The following is a 20,765-nucleotide window of genomic DNA, read 5'->3' as shown; positions in this document are numbered from 1 at the left end:
GCCAACAAGTGATCAGAAGATAAACTGTCACTGAATCATGTGCACAGGTCCAAAATTATGTCATCTCAAAATAGAAGGACCTGTCCATTTCTCCACCAGTCCTGGGAGGAGGCCCTATGCCACTGGGCAAAAAGGAGTGTTCTGGGGGCTGGGGATGTGGCTCAAGCGGTAGCACGCTCACCTGGCATGCGTGCGGCCCGGGTTCGATCCTCAGCACCACATACAAACAAAGATGTTGTGTCCACCGAAAACTAAAAAATAAATTTTAAAATTCTCTAAAAAAAAAAAAAAAAAAGGAGTGTTCTGAGAAATACTCAAGTAAAGTAAGGCTGCCACTGTTCCACTGCTCGATTCCAAAACCCAGTAATCTTTACAACCATTCCATACCTCAGGTCCTCTAAAACAAGGATGGAAAACAGAACAAAACCATTTTTAGTTAGAAAATGACAGACTCTGTGGTACATTATAAATTGTCATTTGATTCATACCAGTTTCCCAGAGCCTGACAATCCTGGATAAACTCATATCATAGGATCCAAACCAGAAAGGCAAGGGCCCAGCCCCTGCATATAGCCTGTTCCATGCAAAGACTGTCATCACACGTTGCCAGACGGGTTGGCCACCTTTCAACTGCTTGGGTGTCATTTACCCCATGCCCATATCCCAGAAAGCACAGGAAGAAAACATACATGAAAATGTTTATTCTCTCACGGAACACTGTGACCCCGCACAGCAGCCACATGGCAGGTGGCTCCTCTCAGCCAAGGTGCAGCTCTCGGAGCTGCTCTATCCACACGGCCCCTGTGGCCAAAGGCCTGGGCTCTGTTCACACAAAGTTCTGAGCGATGGCCAGCACCTTGGAATATTCTCCTTCCTTCTGGCGCAGGCTGCTGGGGATGGGTACTTTAATTCGGGTCCCCACAGGATTCCCATTGTCCTCAATGAGGACGACATTGTTAGAGTCAAACCTGGGGGTCATTCGGGGGCCAGGCATGCGATGTCCCACAATGAGCGCCTTTTTCTTCTGTCCCCTGATGGCCAGCAGTATCCGGTCACCCACCTTGCCCACCCCATTCTTGTTATAGACGTGGATGCACCGAGGAGGGCGATGGTATGGGGTGTTCCCCAGGGCGCTGTTGTCGACCACTCGCACCCGAGTCATCTTCTGAATTGCACAGAGGCTCCCAGTGGTGCTGGTGGGAAAGAAAAAAACAGGCTGTGACCTGTTCCCATCTAGGCCAAGGTGCATGGCCTCGTAAGGCAAGAGAGTTCATGTCAGAGAGACACACACACACACACACACACACACACACAATCAGCCCTGGAGTCTTGACAGGCAGGCAGGACTATGTATAAACAAATACCCTTACAATCAAGAGCTTCTGCTGCTGTGGCAAGATCTTGATTTGGATGGATTTTAAAGAGAATTCTACTTTTCTATTATACCATCATTCATGCTCTAACTTAAAGCCTCTGATTTCCAAAAATCTCTGAGAACTCAGGAATCCCTTATGGACCAGGCCTACAGCCAATGCCTATCCTGCAAAACCTGCTTCCCCAGATACACTCACTCCCAAATGCTCTCATCTATGTGTTGCTGGGAACCTGGAGATGGGAATGAGCAGGCTTGCTAAGGGAATCCGCTAACACATGCTGCAGAAACTGGAATTAAGTCAAGGTAACAATATTTTGATACTAAAAAGGGTTGGGGTTTTTTGACTGTTTTTTAGAGTATGTATTAAAGGCCGAGATGGTGTTTACAGAGTGATCTCTACAGTGAGATCTCTATTTTCCAGATGTTCACTGCTGGTAGTTACCTTAGGGCCTCTTCTCTCATTCTACACACCTGGGCAGTTTCAGCCACTCTCCTTGCTGCCAACTAGTGAACTCCATCTCCAGTCCTATAGTTCCCTTCCCCAGGGCTCCCTAGAACCTGCCCTACCGCCAATGCACACTGACCTCCTGGGGCCTTTGCAAGCCCCGTTCTGCTGATGCATTTCCTACCCAGGGAATGGTTTCTCCAGAAACTCTAGCTCCCACCCATACACCTCTGTCACCATCAAACATCCACCAGCAGCATGTCCTACTGACGCTACTTCCTAAGCACTGCCCTTTCTCTGTACCCTCACTGACTATGCCCCTTGTTAAGCAGTTCCCTCTGCTCTGCAACTATGACACAGGTGTGCTCACTGGTTCCTGCCTCACCCCACTCTGCTGGCCAGGGCTCTCTTTGGAAAACAAAAACTGAGGCAATTTCCCGGCATAGAAATGTTCAATAGTTCTCCACTTTCACAACCTGATCCCAACTTACCCGCCTCTGAGGTCACACACCCTACCACTTGCACACCTGTGCTGGGCCCCAGCAGCTGGCAGGAAACTCTAAGTACACTACCTCCCAGCCTCCCTGAGGACCTGGGCAGGACCTGTGCCCACTTCCCTTCTGGGAAGACTGCCTCCTTGCCTTCCTCCCCCCGAGCCCCCACTGGCAGCTCCAGGCTCAAGCCTTCCCAAGTACCCTATTATTATACTCATCAATTTTTCTTGGAGTTATTTGTTTTCAAGTTCCTTCCTGTAGCCCACTTGAGAGCTCTTTCATGGCAGGAAGCAACTCTCATTTGACTCTGTATGACCAGCCCCAGGCACAGTGCTCAGAAAATGCCTGTGGCATGGGGACACTGATGGGGTAGGGCTGTCCTAGCTTAGTGTCCGGAAAGAGGACAGGAGGTCACACTTCTAACATGCTTGACTTTTTTTTTTTATAACAAGCAGTATTATTTTGTAATTAAAATACATTTTCCATTCTTAAAAGAGAAAGTTTTAATGCCCCAGGGGAATGACAGGTCAGAGATGTCAGAATCTCTGTAAGAGTCTCACAGAGACTGAAAAGTAACAAGCTTCCATCACATGCTAGTCCCTGTCACCTACCAGACAGAACTCGCCTCTTTACCCACCATCACCGTTCACCATCCTGCCAAATTCCAGCTCAGCTGATTTCCTTTAGCTTTCCCTGACCCCAAGACACTTCCCTGAATTTCTCCTCCCAATCTAGTTTCCATACTAACCAGCCCTGATGAGAGGTTTACTCAAAGGCACAGTTTTGAGAACTTAATGCGGAAAGTTACCTGAAACAGCGCTGGCTGAAGGCTCTGCTTGCACTGGTGACGGGGCCCCAGAGCCCACTAAAGACAGCCATGGGCGCCAGACAGCAAATCCTGATGGAAAAGGGGGAAGAAAAAAATTGATTTCAAAGTCAAAGTCCTGACTCAGAGCCAGTTTTCTTTGGGGACTTGTGTGGGAGATGGCACTTCTAGCACAAGACTATTAGTCACTAAATATAAATCTTAGTGGTTAAAAGATACACAGACGATTAGATGGAGAACTCCAGCTCCAAATTCTGCTGATTCACATTCTGTCTCTGGGGTCAGAGAGCAGGACTGGCCCTCAACACTTCCACAGTAAGTAATATCACAACACAGGGATGCCTGCATCGCGGTCACTTCCACAGGCAGGAGAACTTGAGTCCTCTAGCATGCCCTAGCTAGTGACTACTGCCCAAGAACCCCACGGAGCTGTACACACACTATTTCCCTTGAATACCTTTTGATATCAGACCTTAATCCCCTAAAAAAAAGTAGATTGGCCAGGCATAGTGGCACATACTTGTAATCCCAGTGGCTTGGGAGGCTGAGGCAGGAGGACTGCAAGTTCAAAGCTGGCAAGTGTGTGCATGTGCGTGTGTGTGTCTGTCTGTGTATAAAAGGGCTGGGAGGTGTTCAGTTAAGCACCCCTGAGTTCAATTACTGGTACAAAACAAAGAGAAAAAAGAAATAGGTGGTCTAAGCAGCTGCCCATCTGCTTGTCACTACATCACCTTTCCCCCAAATGTGAAAGTCAGAACACTGTATAGCTCAAGGTCAACAAAGTAGAGCCAAAGACCGCCCTTGCCAAGTCACTGACCAAAGTCTATATTTGGGTCAGTCTCCCCAACAACACTAACATGGAAAAACCACTGACACCATCCTAGAGCTGAAGTGGGCTTGGGAAAGCAGGCGGAGGTGACAGAGCCAATACCAGCCTAAGATTCGTGATTCCAGTCTGCAGACCTCAACCTTGACAATCAATTATGGCAATCACCAGCGTTCTGCAACACCTCAACACCACTCACGGGTGTGCTCGAGAGCGCCTACAGCCTGCTGTGGGTTCTAGCTGCAGAATATGCCTGTTCTTCCACCCAAACACTTGACTGAGAGGGTCTCATTCAAGAGCTCTGCAGAGCCAAACTCTACACTGTAGTGTTTACACTCGGCTTTGTTTTGCACAAGTTCAAAGCACCTCAGATAAGACTTTATTTAATAAAGGTGGGTGAGGAGGACCCTTTAACTACCACAGAAATGCCTACACATTCCACAAATGCATGTTAACTACAAGTTAGCCTCAAATCACAGGCTTACTCCCAAGTATTTTTCTTAAATCCATGAAGCACTGGCCAAATATAATTGTGATCAGAAAATTAAATCAAAGGCAGGTAGCTAGCCTATGAAACTATTAACAACTGACACACGGAATCACAGGCGACAGACAGAGAAGGCCAAGTTCATGTCTGCTAGCTGAATGACCCTGGACAAGTAATTAAAGTGCTGAGCTTTTCCCACGTGAATCGCTGGGACACTGACAGATCCTGTGCTCAGGAGGACTGGGCCAGACGCACTGCACAGAGCATTCGGCCCAGGGCCTGGCACCCCATACCTGCTCTCCTCCTCCTCCTCCTGATGTCGCAGCTCATCTCACAGAGACATTAAGTGACTTACATCGAGCCCACAACCTGTCAAGGGAAGAACCAGAACCAGAAATGACTGCGGCCTGGGTCTAAGACATTCCCACCACAAGCACCTTCAAATGAGGAGCTCCCGAGTTGAGCAGCTTCCAGGGTCATCTGGCCCATCTCCTTTCTTTCTGAACATTAACTGGCTGGTTACAATGTGTTGGCCACCAGGCTAAGTGCTTTACATTGCCATCTGATTTAAGGCTCACAAAAACTCTATGGAAATGAGTACTATTATTAGCCTCAGTGTTACACACAAGGAAATGAGGCCCAGAGAGGTTAAATAACTTGACCAAGGACACACAGCTAGTACTGACAAGGCAAAAATTTGAACCAAATAGCTGGCTTCCTGAACCCATGGTCTTACTTATCAGGGAGTAAACCTGGCAACTGTAATTTCAATATCAATATTTTTCCAACTGTTAAATCACTCTTGTTCCATCAAGACATTGCCATCATGAATGAATAAAGAAAATGTGGCATATATATACAATGGAATATTACTCAGTCATAAAGAATGAAATTATAACATTTGGGCTGGGGATGTGGCTCAAGCGGTAGGGCGCTCGCCTGGCATGCGTGCAGCCCGGGTTCGATCCTCAGCACCACATACCAACAAGGATGTTGTGTCTGCCGAGAACTAAACAATAAAACATTAAAAATTCTCTCTCTCTCTCTCTCACTCTCTCTTAAAAAAAAAAAAAAAAAAAAAGAAATTATAACATTTGCCAGTAAATGGATGGACTAGAGACTATCATGCTAAGTGAAATAAGCCAATTCCAAAAACCCAAAGGCTGAATGTTCTCTCTGATATATAGATGCTAACACACAATGGTGGGGGGGGGGGTTAGAAGTTCACTGGATTAGACAAAGTGGAAAGATGGGAAAGGAAGGGAGATGGGATTAGGAATGACAGTGGAATGGACTGGACAGAACTTTCCTATGTTCACATAAGAATATGCAAACGGTGAAACTCCACATGGTATATAACCACAGAAGGGAAGTTATACTCCATGTTTTATGTCAAAATACACTCCACTGTCATCTACATCTAAAAAGAAAAAAAAAAAGAATACTGACATCACATGCTCATTCTACTCATAGCCAACTCTGTGCTGCCGAATCAATCAAAATGTAGACAAACACCAGGTGAAAATCATTCACTTTAATCCAATTTAAGTCTTGAGATAATCTGTAGAGTGTAGGTGGTGAAAAGAAACTCCATGCTAAGCAACAACTAAAACTAGGGCGGGAGGGGAAGGAGACACACAGGGGAGCAGTCCTTCTGGTCCTGACTGCCGTCCCCTCTGGCCTGACGCTGGCAGGCCCCTGGTCTGGCTTCTTGGGAGAAAGGAGGCTCCCAGGCTACTCCTTAAGATAACCCAGCACCACCCACCTTCCCTCCCCGGAGAATCACAACACCCAGCCTCCTCCTGCCTCTCCACTCTGCACTGCTCCTCAGGAACATGGACAGAGTGTCTAGGGGCTTCCCAGAACTCTCCTGGCTTGGGTTTCACCACAAACCCCAGCACTTAAGGCACCCCACTAAACTCCTTAGATCAGTCAGTGCACAAGCCCAAACCTCCCCTCCCCACCTCACTCTCAAGCCACCCCACAACCTATGCCCCTTCGCTGCCCACCTCTCTGACCTGCTCCCAAGCCCACTATCTCCAAGAAGCCTGTGTAAAACTGCAGCACCAGCTGCCGTCCCTCCTGCACACTGGGGACGCTGTGTAACCTGCTGGAACTGTCAGAGACAGCACGCACTACCCAAACACAGACACTAAACAAACTTGGACCCTTTTTTTTTTTATGATGTCCCTTAACATTCTATTCCTTGCTACTTATTATCCAAAACACACAAACCACAGAGGACCTGACAGCACGGCATCTGAACTGGCTACAGGAATTCAGGAGTCACACAGACTCAGATGGCAGGGATGACACGTCTTGCCTTGGACACAAGAGTGACAGAGTCATACCTCCAGGGAGCACTTCCATTTTTACAAGGAAAAAAAAAAAACCTGAAAACTTTCACTACCTCTTTAGTGATTTTGATATTGACCTCCTTCCTGACCCAGACAACTTAGTCACCAAATGGACACCCATAAGCATTACTATGACCTTAAAGCGCAAGAGTCAAATATTTCACTTACCATATTATATACCCCTTACCCCCCAAAAAACATAAAAAATTAAAAAAAAAAAACTATTATCTCCTCCCTATCCTCCCCAGCAGATCCAGATAAATAGCAGGAGCACAACAGGCATTTGCTGAATGGAGTAAAGTGAGCCGGCTGGGAGAAAACCAAGCCCAACCCCCACCCCACCCCAGCTCCAGGCCACAATCCCAGGCTGCAGGCACCTATCTGCACATGGGGACCTGCACCTCTCAGGTGAACATACTGCAGAACACTGCTGGTGGCAGGAAGGTGCCAGTCCTGGGAGAAGCCTGTGCTTCGTTTGCAGGCCCCTGGATCCACCTCTTGGCCTGGCGCCTGCCCTGCCCACTGTGGAATGTGCCTCATCCCACCCCTGAAGATCTGCCTCAGACCCGGGATGAGCAATGGAGGCAGCAACTGACTTCAAAGCAACTTTGATGGACCTTGGTGGTTATTTCCCAGCATATACCCCTCCCAAGGACATAGGGCCTGGTTCACTTCAAACCTACTCTATACATAACGCTTTCACAGCCAACATTGTTCAGAGTCAAAACTCTCAAAGAGGAAGCCAGGTATTTGGAAGACAGTGGTGCCAGAGAGGGGTTTTCATGCCACTTCCCGGTCAGTACGGAACACTACCCTCCATTTCAGGGTATAAATCACAGCCTCTTTGTTAAAAGAGAAGAGGGAAGAGGAATTGCTTAATGCCATCCATCCAAGAGCCAGGCTCATTTTTCATCTTGGCTTAACTTTAAGATCCCTTGGGTTGTAGAAGCACGGTGGGGGGAGGGAGTGCAAGGGGCATGATGGCTTCGGTTTCACAGATACACAAATGAGTTGTTTCTTGGCTCATCACCCTACAGGTCCAGTGGAATAAACGCTCCCTGGGAGCAGAGACGGGAACCTGCCTTGGTCAGTGTGCAGCACACAGCAAGAGCCAAAGAACCGTGTGTCAAATGGACAGAACTGATTTGCAATTCAACCTCTAGCGCAAGAGAGTTTCCATGTTGGGGGTTTAAGGAGGTTTTCTTGCGCCCTTTACCCAGGCTCCCAGTGACTGCTTGGGAGACTCATTTTTAGGTAGATCTCATACACAAAGTCTGAGTTTATAAAACAGACAAAAAGAACCGACACCTCAAATGTTTGCTGGAAAATAACCATTACTTGAGTTTTGAAGATCAGCCAAATGTACTGCAGCTCTACCCACAATGCAGCAAGCCTAGTAACCAGCGCACATCTATCCATACATTGTCTCCACCTCAACAATGACAAAATTCAGGTGCCTGGAATGGGTCATACATTTCAAAGGCTTTTCAAGGGGAATGAGCTCTATAGAAAAGGAAGAAAACAAAAAGTCCAGCATAATTAGAAATGAGTGCTTAAAGGAGATTTTGTTAGTATGTAACAGAAGGGAAAAGAAACACTAAGAAATCAAATGCAAAGCCCAGCCACAAAAAGAACAAACTGCTAGTGTGAGCTTGTGAATGTCCTTCTTCATCAAAGCAGGGAAAGGCAACAGCCTGGCAGCTTTGAAGAATCAAATAAAGGAACTCTCAGGCGGGTGCGCTGGCACAGGCCTGTAATCCCAATGCCTTGGGAGGCTGAGGCAGGAGGATCCCAAGTTTGAAGCCAGCCCTGGCAACTTAGCAAGACCATATGTCAAAAAAAAAAAAAAAAAAAAAAAAAAAAGCCGGGGATGGGGATGTAACTCAGTGGTACAGCATCCTTGGGTTCAATTCCCAATATTTAAAAAAAAAAAAATTAAAAAAAGGAGGAACTCTCAAGATGCTTCACCCATCATGCAGGTTTGATACTTTGATCTTGGCAGGGTTCTCCCAATCGTCCTGGACTAATAAATACTTCTACTGATACTTAGAGATTCATTTCTATTTGGCTATTAAAAAATTCCCTTTCAGAAAGATGAATGTGTGTGTTTAACTTCACACAACTGTAACATGCTGCAATTCCCAAAGTATTCTCACCCAGATCATTTTCTTTGATGATTTCATTCCTAAACACCCAATGAAAACACAAAGACACAGAAAGCAACAGTCTTGTGAGGTTGAACAGACTAAGGACTTGGACTAGCTATGAGGGCTCAGGGCAGGTAAGTGTCATTTTACAGATGAAGAAACAAAGTCAGAAACACTTGCTAACTCATCCCAGGTTAGAAGGCAACAAAGTCCAGACCAGAACCCAAGGCTGTTTCTATCACACCCTGCACAACAATGGCACACCTAAGATGCTGCTTAACCTCTAGCAGACTTCACCTAAAATCCAACACACACAAGGTGGGCACTCCTTTGTCAAAGCTGCCACACAAACTGGGCAAGGTAGCACACACCTGTAATCCTGGACTCAGGAGGCTGAGGCAGGAAGATCACAAATTCAAGGTCAGCCTCAGCAATTTAGCAAGGGCCTAAACAACTTAATGAGAGCTTTTCACAAAATAAAAAGGGCTCAGATACCTGGTACCAAAAAAAAAAAAAAAAAAAAAAAAAAAACAAAACTGCTGCACAACTTTAAAAATCAGACAATAAAAAGCTGCCTCTTGGGGGCTGGGGTTGTGGCTCAGTGGTTGAGTGCTTGCCTAGCATGTGTAGGGCACTGGGTTCAGTCCTCAGCACCACATAAAAATAAAATAAAGGTATTGTGTCCACCTATAACTAAAAAAAAAAAAATTTTTTTTAAAGCTGCTTCTTCAGTAAGTATCCATGCTATACCCAGCACAGCCAGCTGATTCAGAATCACCTGTCAATCACCACTACCAATAAGCAAAGCATCCTTAAAAAGCAAAAGGGAAATTTCTACCACAGATGCCACTAAGAAAATCCCATTTCTCGGGCTGGGGATGTGGCTTAGTGGTAAAACACTTGCCTGGCCTATACAAAGCTCTAGGTTCAATCCCCAGAACTGCAAAGAAAAAAAAAATTAAAAGTCACATTTCTCAACTTGATCCACAAAGGATGAACAGGCCCAAAGTTTCTGTCTTATATTTGTTTAACTTGTGTCCCACCTTGTTACAAAAGTAAAGCAGTGGTCTTAGATTCATCTATCAATTCTCACTCATTCAAGCTGACTTTTAATGTGTAAATTTAATCTAGTCTACCTGTGTCCCCCTCCTATCCCTGACTCACAGATGGGCAAACAAATATAATTCAGAAATATATTTGTATTGCTCTTGGTGTAGTCAAACTCAGGAAAAAATGCACAAGGCAAAGTTAAGTCTATTTAATCGCACACATATTCTCTGTTAGTACCTACACTGGTCAGTGGCAAAGAGCCAGGTTTGTGGAGATGTCAGGAGAGGAGGAGGACAGTGAGGAAAAGCCAAAGCCTGGGGTGTATAGGACTGGGGGTACCTAAAACCAAAGAGGAAAAGCTGCTGATGAAAAGCATCTCCCTTCGCCCAGGCTTCCCCTCCTCTCCCATTAAGTTTGTGGCCTAAGAATCACTTTTCTAGGTCTAGCAAGGGCATGGAAGCACAAACCCATAATCCCATGCAATCCCAACTACTTGGCAGGCTGAGGCAGGAGGCTCACAAGTTTGAGGTCAGCCCAGACAACACAGCCAGACCTGTCTCAAAATAAAAAATTTTAAAAAGCTGAGATAGTGCTCAGTGGTACAGCACCCCTGGGCTCAATCCCCAGTAGGAGCAGGGGCAACAATTCTCCAAGTCAACCTGACCCTGTCAAGTAGAGGTTATTAGGAAGAGCAAAGAGGCAAGTGCTTCTCCTTCACTCCCATAAAGGATCAATTGGGAAATCCCTGGGAACTACCCAGTAGGACCAGGTCTGCAGGATAAGCAGTTTGTTTCCCAGACCCTAAACAGGAAGAGCAGCCTCATCCTTGATTTTGGGGAAGCACCATGGTTTTTAGCTTAGGGTGAGCCAGGTATAGTGGCGCACACCTGTAATTCCAGCTACGCAGGAGGCTGAGGCAGGAGGATCAAAAAGTTTGAGACTAGTGTGAGCAACTTAGCAGAGCTGTCTCAAAATAAAATGGGCTGGGTATGAAAGATCAGTGATAAAGTGCCCCTGGATTCAATGCCTAGGAACAGGGGTGTAGGCGGGGAGTACAGCTTAGAGTGGGCATGGAAAAGTGTTTCTTCTCCTTCATAAAGACATAAATAATTTTTAAGTATTTGACAGGGACTTTCCTACTCTTTCCCATATTTCCCTAGTGAATAATAAGCTACCTGCATCTTTCTTAATATTCAGCATATTACCTAACCCAGAGAACAACAAAGCTGAGACCTGAATCTCAGTCCTCTCTTGCATACTGGTTGTCATTGTTAACATACCTATAAAATCATACCAGGGTGAGCAACAACCCAAACAACCATCAGCCTCTGAAATGGAAGGTTAAATCTTACCTTACTTTGAGTGACACTCCCAAGCCCCTCCACCCCAAGCTGTAAGAATTACCCAACTAACACAAACAATAGAAAAATACAACCAGGTACAACGGTGCCTGTAATGCCAGCAGCTTGGGAGGCTGAGGCAGGAGGATCACAAGTTCAAAGCCAGCCTCAGCAACTTAGCGAGTGAGATCCTGTCTCAAAGTAAAAAAAAAAAAAAAAAAAAGTGCTGGGAATGTAGCTCAAAGGTAACGGGCCTCTGGGTTCAACCCTCAGTACCAAAAAAAAAAGAAAAAAAAAATCTATCCAAATATCACAATAATGAGGACAGGAGTGGAGCAAAATAGGTTTTAAAGGACCTTTGCATCCTCTAAGATTCTAGGAGCTGAGGAGATTCTAAATTACTCCTGAGAAACAGACTGTTTCTTTATGGATTCTACAATGCACCTAACTCAATTCTTATCAGGCTTGCTGAAATGCTTCCCATCTTCTAACTAGAAAGAGTCACCTAATGGTCCATATACTCCTTAATAGGTGAACCTAACTAGGGATAGGTAGGAATAGCTCAGGAATCAACCAACCATATGTTCAGATTCATAACTTTATAATTTTTAAAAATAATATTTAAGAAATGTCTTCCAGTGATCTTGGAGGCCCAAAACCAGATAACTATGCCCCCCATTTCCATTTTCAAGTATTCTAAATGTGTTCTTTGGCCCCAACGTGAATTTGATTGATCCATGCAAACAATGGGTCACATTAGTTTGGGGGGTTTTTGTTTGTTTTTTGGTACCAGGGTTGGAACTCAGGGGAATTCGACCATTAAGCCATATCCCCACCATCCCTATTTTGTAATTTTATTTAAAGACAGGGTCTCACTGAGTTGCTTAGTACCTGGCCATTGCTGAAGTTGGCTTTGAACTCTCCAGCCGCTGGGATTATAGACACCGCCCTAGACTGGTCACACTAGTTTTATTATGATAAAGTTAAAAATGTAAAAAGTTCCACACAAAATATTTATCCAAAAAGTCTAAGGGTAAAATGAAGAATCCTTTAAAAAAAAAAAAAAAAAGGAAAGAAAAAAATCACAGCCTATCCTTTTTCATCAACTGCTTGCTCCTACCCAAAACAATTCTTAGAATCCAAGCTTACAAAGACTCCTGCCACCAGAAAGTTCACAAAAGCAATTTCACCTCACCCAACTTTGTGTCACAGTTGAAAAACTGCCCTTTCCCAAAAAAGCCAATTTATCTCCTATCCTCAACGAAATCCATTTTTCAGTATTTCCAGTGAACTAAGAGTGAACTTTCTCTCTCCTAGGAAGTAACCTCTTGGAAGATACCACTCTGTCTTTCAGTGTATATTCCTGGTATACTAACTGCATCCTCTGGGCAATTTGAACTCATAAGAAACTCAAGCTAAGGAAGACAAGAGGGCAAACAGGGTACAGGAGATCAATGCTTTTCAGACTTTTCTAACTGTGTCACACGGAAACACATTGTACAACACCTCTTTATACACTCACGTGTGTACACCTAAAGCAAGTGTCAAGAAGCAATATTCTTACTAAATGCAACACCCTCGGATAATTTTTATTTCATCTTTTTAAAAACGATGGACGAGATTTTCTAAACTGGTTTCTAACTCACCGATAGGAATCAACAGTTTTGAAATTGCAATTAATCAAATCTTACTGTTGCAATTTTCAAGCTACCCCAGAACCTTTAAAAAGCCATTAGACAGAACAGACATCGACCAACTACAAGAACAAGTGGCTCCCAAATAAGCAGTATCCTTCTGTCCAGCAGTGGTTGCAAGGTTTAAGTATTTCCCACATCGCCAGCATTTCCCAAGTAACCCAAAGTGACTGTCAACTATGGAAAGCAATGCTTCCTTTTTTGTCCCCTTCAGGAAACCGAAATTAAAGATGGTGCTCATCGGGTCTTTGATCCTATCTTTGTGGGGGTATATACAGAAAGTCAGTCTGTCTCTCCCTCTCTCCATCTTTCCAGTCTTAATTATGGCTAGTTGCAGTCTCTGGTGAAATGAGAAACCAGGAAACCCCCTGCACCAGGGGAGACACTCAGCAAACAGAAGTGAAAGCAAGGACTCACTCCTCAGGCCATCCAAGTGCCTAGCAAACTCATCTCCATTCCGAAGTTGGAAAGGGGAGGGAGGAGTAGATAACTGCGGGAGTCGCGCGCCAGAGTGACCTTCCAAAACCACCTCGCCAAGGCTTGAGCGCAGCCCTCCCCTTCCCAGGAGGGCTCCACATCCCTGGGAAGGCAGGTGAGCACGGGCTGGGTGCGTGGGAGGCAGGCGCAGAAACCGCAGGGACCCCCGCAGCCCAAGGAGAAAGGGAGAATGGGACAGAGGAGGGTCCAGGTCTAAGGCCTCCCTCCCCGTCGAAACTCCTCCCACTGACCCCCAGGCGCAAAGGGCCCACAAATCCTCCGTCACCCACCCCCGGGGAGCGAGCCTCCCCTGCTGCAGGGAAGAAAGGGAGACCGGAGGAGCACAGCTAGGAACCTGACCCCCTCTCGCTCCCCCTCCATACCGCTCTCGCTGCCCCGGAAAATCCCGCCGCGAGCCCCACTGGCCAAGCACCGCCTTCCCCCACGCGGCCTCTCCCCCTGCGCCTGCGCGCCGGCCTCGCGGGGCGAGCGGCGATCTGCGAGTGCGCGCGCAGCTTGCGTGTGCTGGCGTGGGGGGTGGAACCCGCGGGGTCCCGCCCCCTCCTCCCCTCCCTCCTCCCGCTCCCCCTCCCCCATACACTGCCGCGGCCGCCGCAGGAGCCCAGAGCTCCAGCCGCCCAGCGACTCCCCCTCCCCCTCCCCCAGCCCCGCCCCGCCCCAACCCGGGGCTCCCAGCCGGAGCCGAGTCTGCGCCTGGGGGTGAGTACGCGACCCTCCCCAGCCCCCTCTCTTTGCTTGGAAGATCCCACCACCACCCAAGAAAAAACCAGGACTCAGCTGCGCGTCCCCTCCCTTCAACCTCCTGCGGGACCCAGAGGTGCCCGGGCCCGCGGGACCCAGTGGTGGCGCTCACTGCCCCCAAACCCCGCACCATCCCTAGCCAAAGGTGAATCCTCCGACCCCTGTCCGGGGTCCAGATGTGCACCGCCTTCTGACCCCAGGCCCTGGGAGATCCCAAGGGGTGGGACCCCTGTCCCGGCCCCCTAGTGCCACTCTTATCCCATCTGCCCGGACCAGGTGCTCGTCCCCTGCGCGCCCCGCCGGGGTTCCAGCTGCGCCCCACCAGCCCGCCGCCGCTGTGGGGAACCAGCCGCCCCCGCCCCTGAGTTTTGGATTCCGGGGTCGCCAAGTCTGATGTCCTCGGTTTCTTTTATCTTTTCTCTTGTTCCGGGGCCAGTGTATACAAGAGGCTGGCCCAGAGCAGGGTTTTGGGCTCAGGCAAGGGCAGGGTTCGTGGGTGCTGGCACGAGGCCGGCTGCTGCCCCCGGCCCTTCTGGGGACTGATCGGCGGGCCGGAGAGGCAGAGGCGACTGGCCCGGGGAGCGTGTCCTCTCCTTGCGCCCCACACAGGGCAGTTCATTCATGAGCCGCCCGGGCCTGCGTTGGAGGGTGCGATGGGGAAAAGACTGAGACACGGAACCCGGAGTGGGGCAAAGGCCCTGTTGGGGGGAGGGGGTGCGCTTTGTCCCTCCTGGCTGTCTTAACCGCCCAGGGCAGACTGTCCCAAAGCTTTCCGCGGGTTTCCCAAGCAAAGGGAAGGACGCTTGGAAAGTGGCGACGAGAGGTCAGAGGGGCCGGCTGCCCTTGGGTCTCTGCTGCCACCTGCCTGGGTCCCTGGGGCAGAGAACTGGCAGCTCCAGGCAAGCCTGAGCACTCCACTGCTCTGGAGGCTGGGGCCTGCCTTCCCGGTACCAATCTGGCCTCTCCTCAGGTCTGCAACAGCCCAGGAAGAATGAGGCTGTGCCCAGCACCTCCTGAGGAGGGGCTCACAGTCCTGCCACCCAGGTACAGGTCGAGGAGGGGAGTGGGAGTGGGAGTGTCTGCCAGGCTCCAGATGGAAGTGTACTGGCAGCATGATTGCCCTCCAGGGCATCAGAGGGTCCAGGCCCTGGCATGCCCCAGATGGCACATGCTGGGGCCTGCTGTCAGTTCACCCCATGCAGTCTTGGCCTGTGGGTAGGTGGGTGGGTAGGTAGGTGGAGATGTTGTAAAGCAGAAGACAGATGGTAGGTACCTGAGTGCCCTCTTTTAGAAGTCATACAAAGTCTCTCCAAGTATAACAGAATAATAGAGACCTGGGTTCAAATCCTAGTGCTGCCATAATTAAGCTCTGTGACCTTGACAAGTTACTTAACCAGTCTGAACCTATGTTTCCATTAAAAAGTATGGTTATTACCACCTCCTTATATGGTTTGTCAAGCAAGATAACACAAGTAAAGAGCTTGGCACCCTACCTAGTAATTGATCATGAATGTATTCTCTTCTCTGAATTTCTGACCCATCTTGGCAGAGCATCACCTGCATACCCCCACATCCCAGCCTGCTGCAGATGGATAGGAATATTTGCAGAGTTTGGGGATGTTCTTTGCCATTCAGTGGCAGAGTCTTTAACAGTTTAAGTTCTTATGTCTAAAGGAGAAGCCATCCTCCTCCATAGAGAAATTCTGTGCTCTCTTTTTATTTTGATTTTTACCCATTTTCCTCCACTAAATCAACCCATCATATTCCACATCTTATTAATCACAATGGCTATTTTTAGAGCCTGTTATATGTCTTGAACTGTATTAAGAGCTTTGCATAGTCATCTTAATTCTTAAAACAGTCACACAACTGGATTATTGTTCCCATTTTACAGATGAAGGAACTGAGGCCCAGGGTGATTAAGTAATTTGCCCAAGATAAAAGGTTGGAGCCGGGTGTGGTGGCATATGCCTATAATTCCAGTGACTTGGGAGGCTGAGGCAGGAAGAAGGCAAGTTTGAGGCCAGCCTTAGCAACTTAGGAGACTCTCAGCAACTTAGAGAGACCTGTCTCAAAAAAAAAAAAAAAAAAAAGGATTGGGGATGTAACTCATTATTAGATTGCCAGGGTTCTACCATCCCAACTTCTGTACCAAGAAAGAAAGAAACAAAGAGAGAAAGAAGGAAGAGGAGAGTGTGGGGGGGGGCAGGTCTTGAGTCTTTGCTCTTAACCAGACTATTGCTTCTGTCACTTATTTCTACTTCCCATCTCCACCCCCAGCACCTGAACTCACAAACCTAAGGCCAAGTGGAAGGTCTAGGAGCCCCAAGAAAGAGGAAAGACAAGCAGGAAGAAAGAGTATGGCATTTCTCCAGAGCTGTGGCTGGCAGCCCCCAGCCCTCAGCTCCCTGGTGGAAGTGGGATGGAAGTGGGCTCCTCTATTTGCAGAGGCAGCAGTTAAGAGCATACATTTGAGCCAGGCTGCCTGGGTCCATCTCTGGACCCACCACAAACTGGCTGAATGTCGGCAAGTTATATACCCTCTGTATACCTCAGTCACCTCTTGAGGATGTGATGGGGAGCAAATGAGTTATATTTACAAAGTGCTTAGAACAGTGGCACAAAGAGTTAAAGAAACATTTGATAAATGCATTGTTACAATTTTTCGAGGGGAAGGTATCTGAGATTGAACTCAGGGACACTTGACCACTTAGCTACATCCCAGCCCTATTTTTTGTTTTTTATTTAGAGACAGGGGCTCACTGGGTTGTTTAGTGCCTTGCTTTTTTTTTTTTTTTTTTTTTTTTGGTGAGGCTGGCTTTGAACTTGCGATTCTCCTGCCTCAGCCTCCTGAGCCATTGGGATTACAGGCATGGACCACAGTGCCAGGCTTGCATTGTTACTAATTTATTCTTATTTATAGATGCATTTTTGCCTAGCCCTCTGAAATCTGCAGCAGCAGGGGAGGCCTCCAATGTTAGAATGTCTGTGTTACAGATTGGAAGACTGAGGCTCAGGTTACACAGTATCACAGCTGGCTTCCATCTTTACCTTCCGCCTCCCTATGATCCCAAGCCCCAAGTTAACTCTCCCCACAGTAACTCCATAAGGAAAAACATTTAACTTCTACACACACTCCCTAATGGTAAAATCACAACCTTAACTTAGTTAAATATACAACTCTTCATCACTCTGCCCACTTCAAGCTAAAGCCTCGTATCAGACTAGAGAAACTTCAGCACACAACTGACTGGGGCATGTCAATGAAAGAACTACCCGCTGCCACCTTCACCCCCCAAATAGCCCACCTCTGCCTCTTCCCTCCTCTTGGCTACTGGGCCTTGTGCTGGCTTTGAGAGCAGCTGCCCTTGATGAAACTGTCCAGTAACCCCGTCCCCACAATAAAGAACTTGAAGTAACCCTGTCAACGTGCAGAGCCACCAGCCTCAACTCCATCGCTTACCTGCCCTGTTACCTTGTGCTATTCTCTTTACTTCCCTGGGTCCTTTCCTCCCCTGCAAAATGGGGATAGTGAGGGCTGGGGCTGTGGCTCAGTGGTAGAGCGCTTGCTTAATATATGTGAGGCACTGGGTTCGATTCTCAGCACCGCATATAAATAAATAAAAAATTAATGTCCATCAACAACTAAAAAATAATTTAAAAAAAAAACGATCCATTGACAACTAAAAAACATTTTTAAAAAATGGGGATAGTGATCTGAGTTTGCCCCATCTTCTTCTTGTGCAGGGGGAGGCGCAATACAGTTTTGGAGGGGAGAGTGCTTTGTAACAGTAAAGAGGGTGGCAGCAGAAGGACTGGTGATTTCAGCTGGACGCTCACTACCCTGTTGGAGCCACTTAGTGTAGAAACTCCCAGAATGTTCCATCTTTCTGCAGCATGTGGTGGAGGCCATGGCATTCTGGCCTTGGGGTTTGGAGAAAGAACCAGTGAGGTGTAGGAATGGGCTGTTGAGATTTCTAGAGTGCCTGGGAGTGGTGAGATGAGAAAGTGGGTCACGAGTTAGAGTCCCCCACATCCACACCCCTAGCCCTGGAAACATACGACTGCCTTTAACCTGCTCTGGTGCCCCAGGGTCTGTGCACTTTATGTTTACATACCCAGGCACCCAGACACACCCACATTCATGCCTCCACTTAAACCCAGCAACTCCCTTCTTTATGTGGACTGCAGTCACCTCAGCCACCTTAGCTCCCCTAGAGCACAGGCACATAGACACACACACACACATTCAAGCACACACAAGAGCACATATTTGCTCATCTAAACACACATTTCCCACAGTGCCTTTGTGTTCTTTGGCCTGAGAATGTTTAGTGAGCATTTTATTTATGAAGCTCCAACAATCTGTAGAGTTTCATTCTAAGCATGTCGGGAGGCGGGGGTGGGAAAGTGTTCTAGGGCTGGGCTTGTGACAAGTTCAGTGGTAGAGCACTTGTCTAGCATGTGTGAGGCACTAGGTACTCAGTACCGCATATAAATAATTAAAGGTTCATCAACATAAAAAAAAAGAATTAAAAAAAAAGTGTTCTAGCTTAAGAAAGAAGTTGACCTAGGTTTGAATCCTGGGTCCATCATTTTAGTAGCCATGAGACCTTGGGAAAGTTACTTAACTTCTTTAAACCCTCTACCCTCATCTTAAAATGGCAATGGTACTCATAGGATTGTTGAGGATTAGATGCAACCATGTATGACTCTTCAAATAATGGACGCTCAATAACTTAGTACTTTTAGTACTAAGTTAGTGTGATTTTTAAAGTCAGCTTAGGCTAGAAAAGAGGGAGGCATGTATACACACAGGACAGTTACTCCCTGAGCCTCCCTAACCCGTGCTTTGCAAAGACTCCCTGGGACCAAGGAAACATGTAAACAACCCCAGCTTCCTCCTCCTCCGTCTGAAAGCTCCTGCCTCTTGCCCTCTGGTTGGAATGTTAAGAAGGAGAAGGGAAAAACCCAGGGCTGGTGGGTTGGAGAATCCCTGAGTCACCCCAGGGGAGGTGAGGAACACTTGCTTCCAAAGTTGCAGTCACCCATTCTAGGTTTGTTGTTCTCTCTGTCAGGTTTCCTTTCTTCCCTGGGGACATCCCCCGCCTAGGCAGAGCTTCACTGTTGTCAGCAAAAGGGGCCCCCAAGGGCCCCCCAGTAGGATGGGGTGGGGCAGCAGGTGCTGATGCCACCCCGTTGCAGCTACATGTCTCCTCCCTGGGAACCTCCCCAGAGCCCAGCTTAACTCTGTCCCCTAGCACTTCCAGAGCCCAAGCGGCTAGCTGGCTCCCCTTCCCTCCTCCTGCCCACCCCATCCTCCCAGAGAACAGAGGGCCCTGGCATGGAAATGGGCAGGAGGGCAGTACCCTGGTTGCAGGGGCTTGGACAGGCCAAACCGCTGCCCACTCTCCCCTCTTTTGCCAATGGAAAAGCTTGCTGGAGAGGATAGCTTTCCCAGCCTGCCCTGCTGTGGGGGTGGGAGCATGGCATTCTGGGAGTTGTAGTCTTCATACTGTTCTGGTGACCCCTTGCAGAGATCTGGGAAGGTAAAGAAGCTGGAGAGGGAATAGTGCAGGGGTATCTAGTGCCATGGTAGGAAGAAAGGAAGAGGGTAAGCATGAGTGGCTGGGGTTGGGCAGGTAACACAAACCCAGAAGTCTTGCTTTTTATCTGCTTCCTGTGTCTCATCCTCAGACCCCTGCTCTGAGGACACAGGGCTAAACATCTTGGTTTTGTTAGTGTTATTTTCTGGTACTGGGAATTTAATCTAAGAGCCGTTTACCCCTGAGCTACACCCCCAGCCCTTCTTATTTTTTTTTTTTATTTTGAGACAGGATCTTGATGAGTTGCCCAGGCTGACCTCAAACTTATGATCTTCCTGCCTCCAAGTAGCTGGGATTATAGGCATGTGCCACTGAACCTGGCCAAACATCTTGTTTTGAGGCCAATTATATTGAGGCAATTAACAGAGTTTAAAACTCTAAGCAGATATAATTATGCCATTTTTCTTTTCTTTTCTTTCTGCTGTGCTGGGGATGGAACCCAAGGCCACTGAGCTACATCCCCTGCCCTCTCACCATGTTCTAATAGAGATAGAGAGGATGAGGATGAGGCAGCTGGCTCCTGGGCCATGTTCCCCTGGCATGGAGATCCCTTCTCTTAACCTTGGATCCTTAGACCTAAGACCCTTCTCCATGTTCCATCAGCTCTGCTCTGCCCTTACCTGAGGCAGAGAAAATGAGAGACTGGGAGAGAGTGTGTGGGGTGGGGTGGAGTAGACACAGCCTCGCGGATTCCCTCTCCCCAGAACAGGCCTGACATCTGGGCTGAGTTCCCCAGGCCTGGGGTAGGGTCACAGCTCGAGAGCCAGTGAAGGTAAATGCATGTGACTCAGCCCTCCCCTCACCAGGCCCTTATCTCTGGAGGCCAGAGCTTCCACTCTTCCAGGCAGCCTGGCGATCTGTCCTCACCACCCCTTCCCC

At 47.8% G+C, this 20,765-nt stretch overlaps 2 protein-coding genes across 7 annotated transcripts in view; one reads left to right on the top strand and one right to left on the bottom strand.

Moving 5' to 3' along the window:
- Nucleotides 1-686: 686 nt before the first annotated feature.
- Mrpl14 (mitochondrial ribosomal protein L14) lies at nt 687-14,054 on the bottom strand. Of its 2 annotated transcripts, none has more exons than XM_005318624.3 (3): nt 13,902-14,054; nt 3,123-3,212; nt 687-1,193 (listed from the first exon to the last, which is right to left on the bottom strand). In XM_005318624.3, the coding sequence occupies exons 2-3, from the start codon at nt 3,191-3,193 to the stop codon at nt 827-829; spliced, it is 438 nt and encodes a 145-aa protein (XP_005318681.1). In that variant the 5' UTR covers nt 3,194-3,212; nt 13,902-14,054; the 3' UTR covers nt 687-826. The 2 variants fall into 2 exon arrangements, with proteins under 2 accessions (XP_005318681.1, XP_013211193.1); XM_013355739.4 differs by lacking the exon at nt 13,902-14,054 and adding an exon at nt 13,459-13,668.
- Nucleotides 13,614-20,765, top strand: part of Tmem63b (transmembrane protein 63B) — a 25,576-nt gene continuing 18,424 nt past the window's right edge. For 4 of the 5 annotated variants that reach the window (XM_078019953.1, XM_078019952.1, XM_078019951.1 and 1 more), the window contains exon 1: nt 14,082-14,238. The gene's annotated coding sequence lies outside the window, so the exon portion shown is untranslated. Of the gene's footprint in view, nt 13,634-14,081; nt 14,239-20,765 lie in introns of those variants that run through there. The other variant, XM_078019950.1, reaches the window with a different exon arrangement.

This window comes from Ictidomys tridecemlineatus, chromosome 8 (genome assembly GCF_052094955.1).
Source record: "Ictidomys tridecemlineatus isolate mIctTri1 chromosome 8, mIctTri1.hap1, whole genome shotgun sequence".
Lineage (NCBI taxonomy): Eukaryota > Metazoa > Chordata > Mammalia > Rodentia > Sciuridae > Ictidomys > Ictidomys tridecemlineatus.
This window is presented reverse-complemented; position numbering and strand designations above follow the sequence as displayed.

What these genes read in the sequence shown, in the direction of transcription:
- Mrpl14 (XM_005318624.3), bottom strand. Translation starts at nt 3,193, where the DNA reads ATGGCTGTCTTTAGTGGGCTCTGGGGCCCCGTCACCAGTGCAAGCAGA. An exon ending in TTCAGCCAGCGCTGTTTCAG is followed by an intron (nt 1,194 to 3,122) that starts GTAACTTTCCGC and finishes CTTTCCCACCAG; the next exon opens with CACCACTGGGAGCCTCTGTG.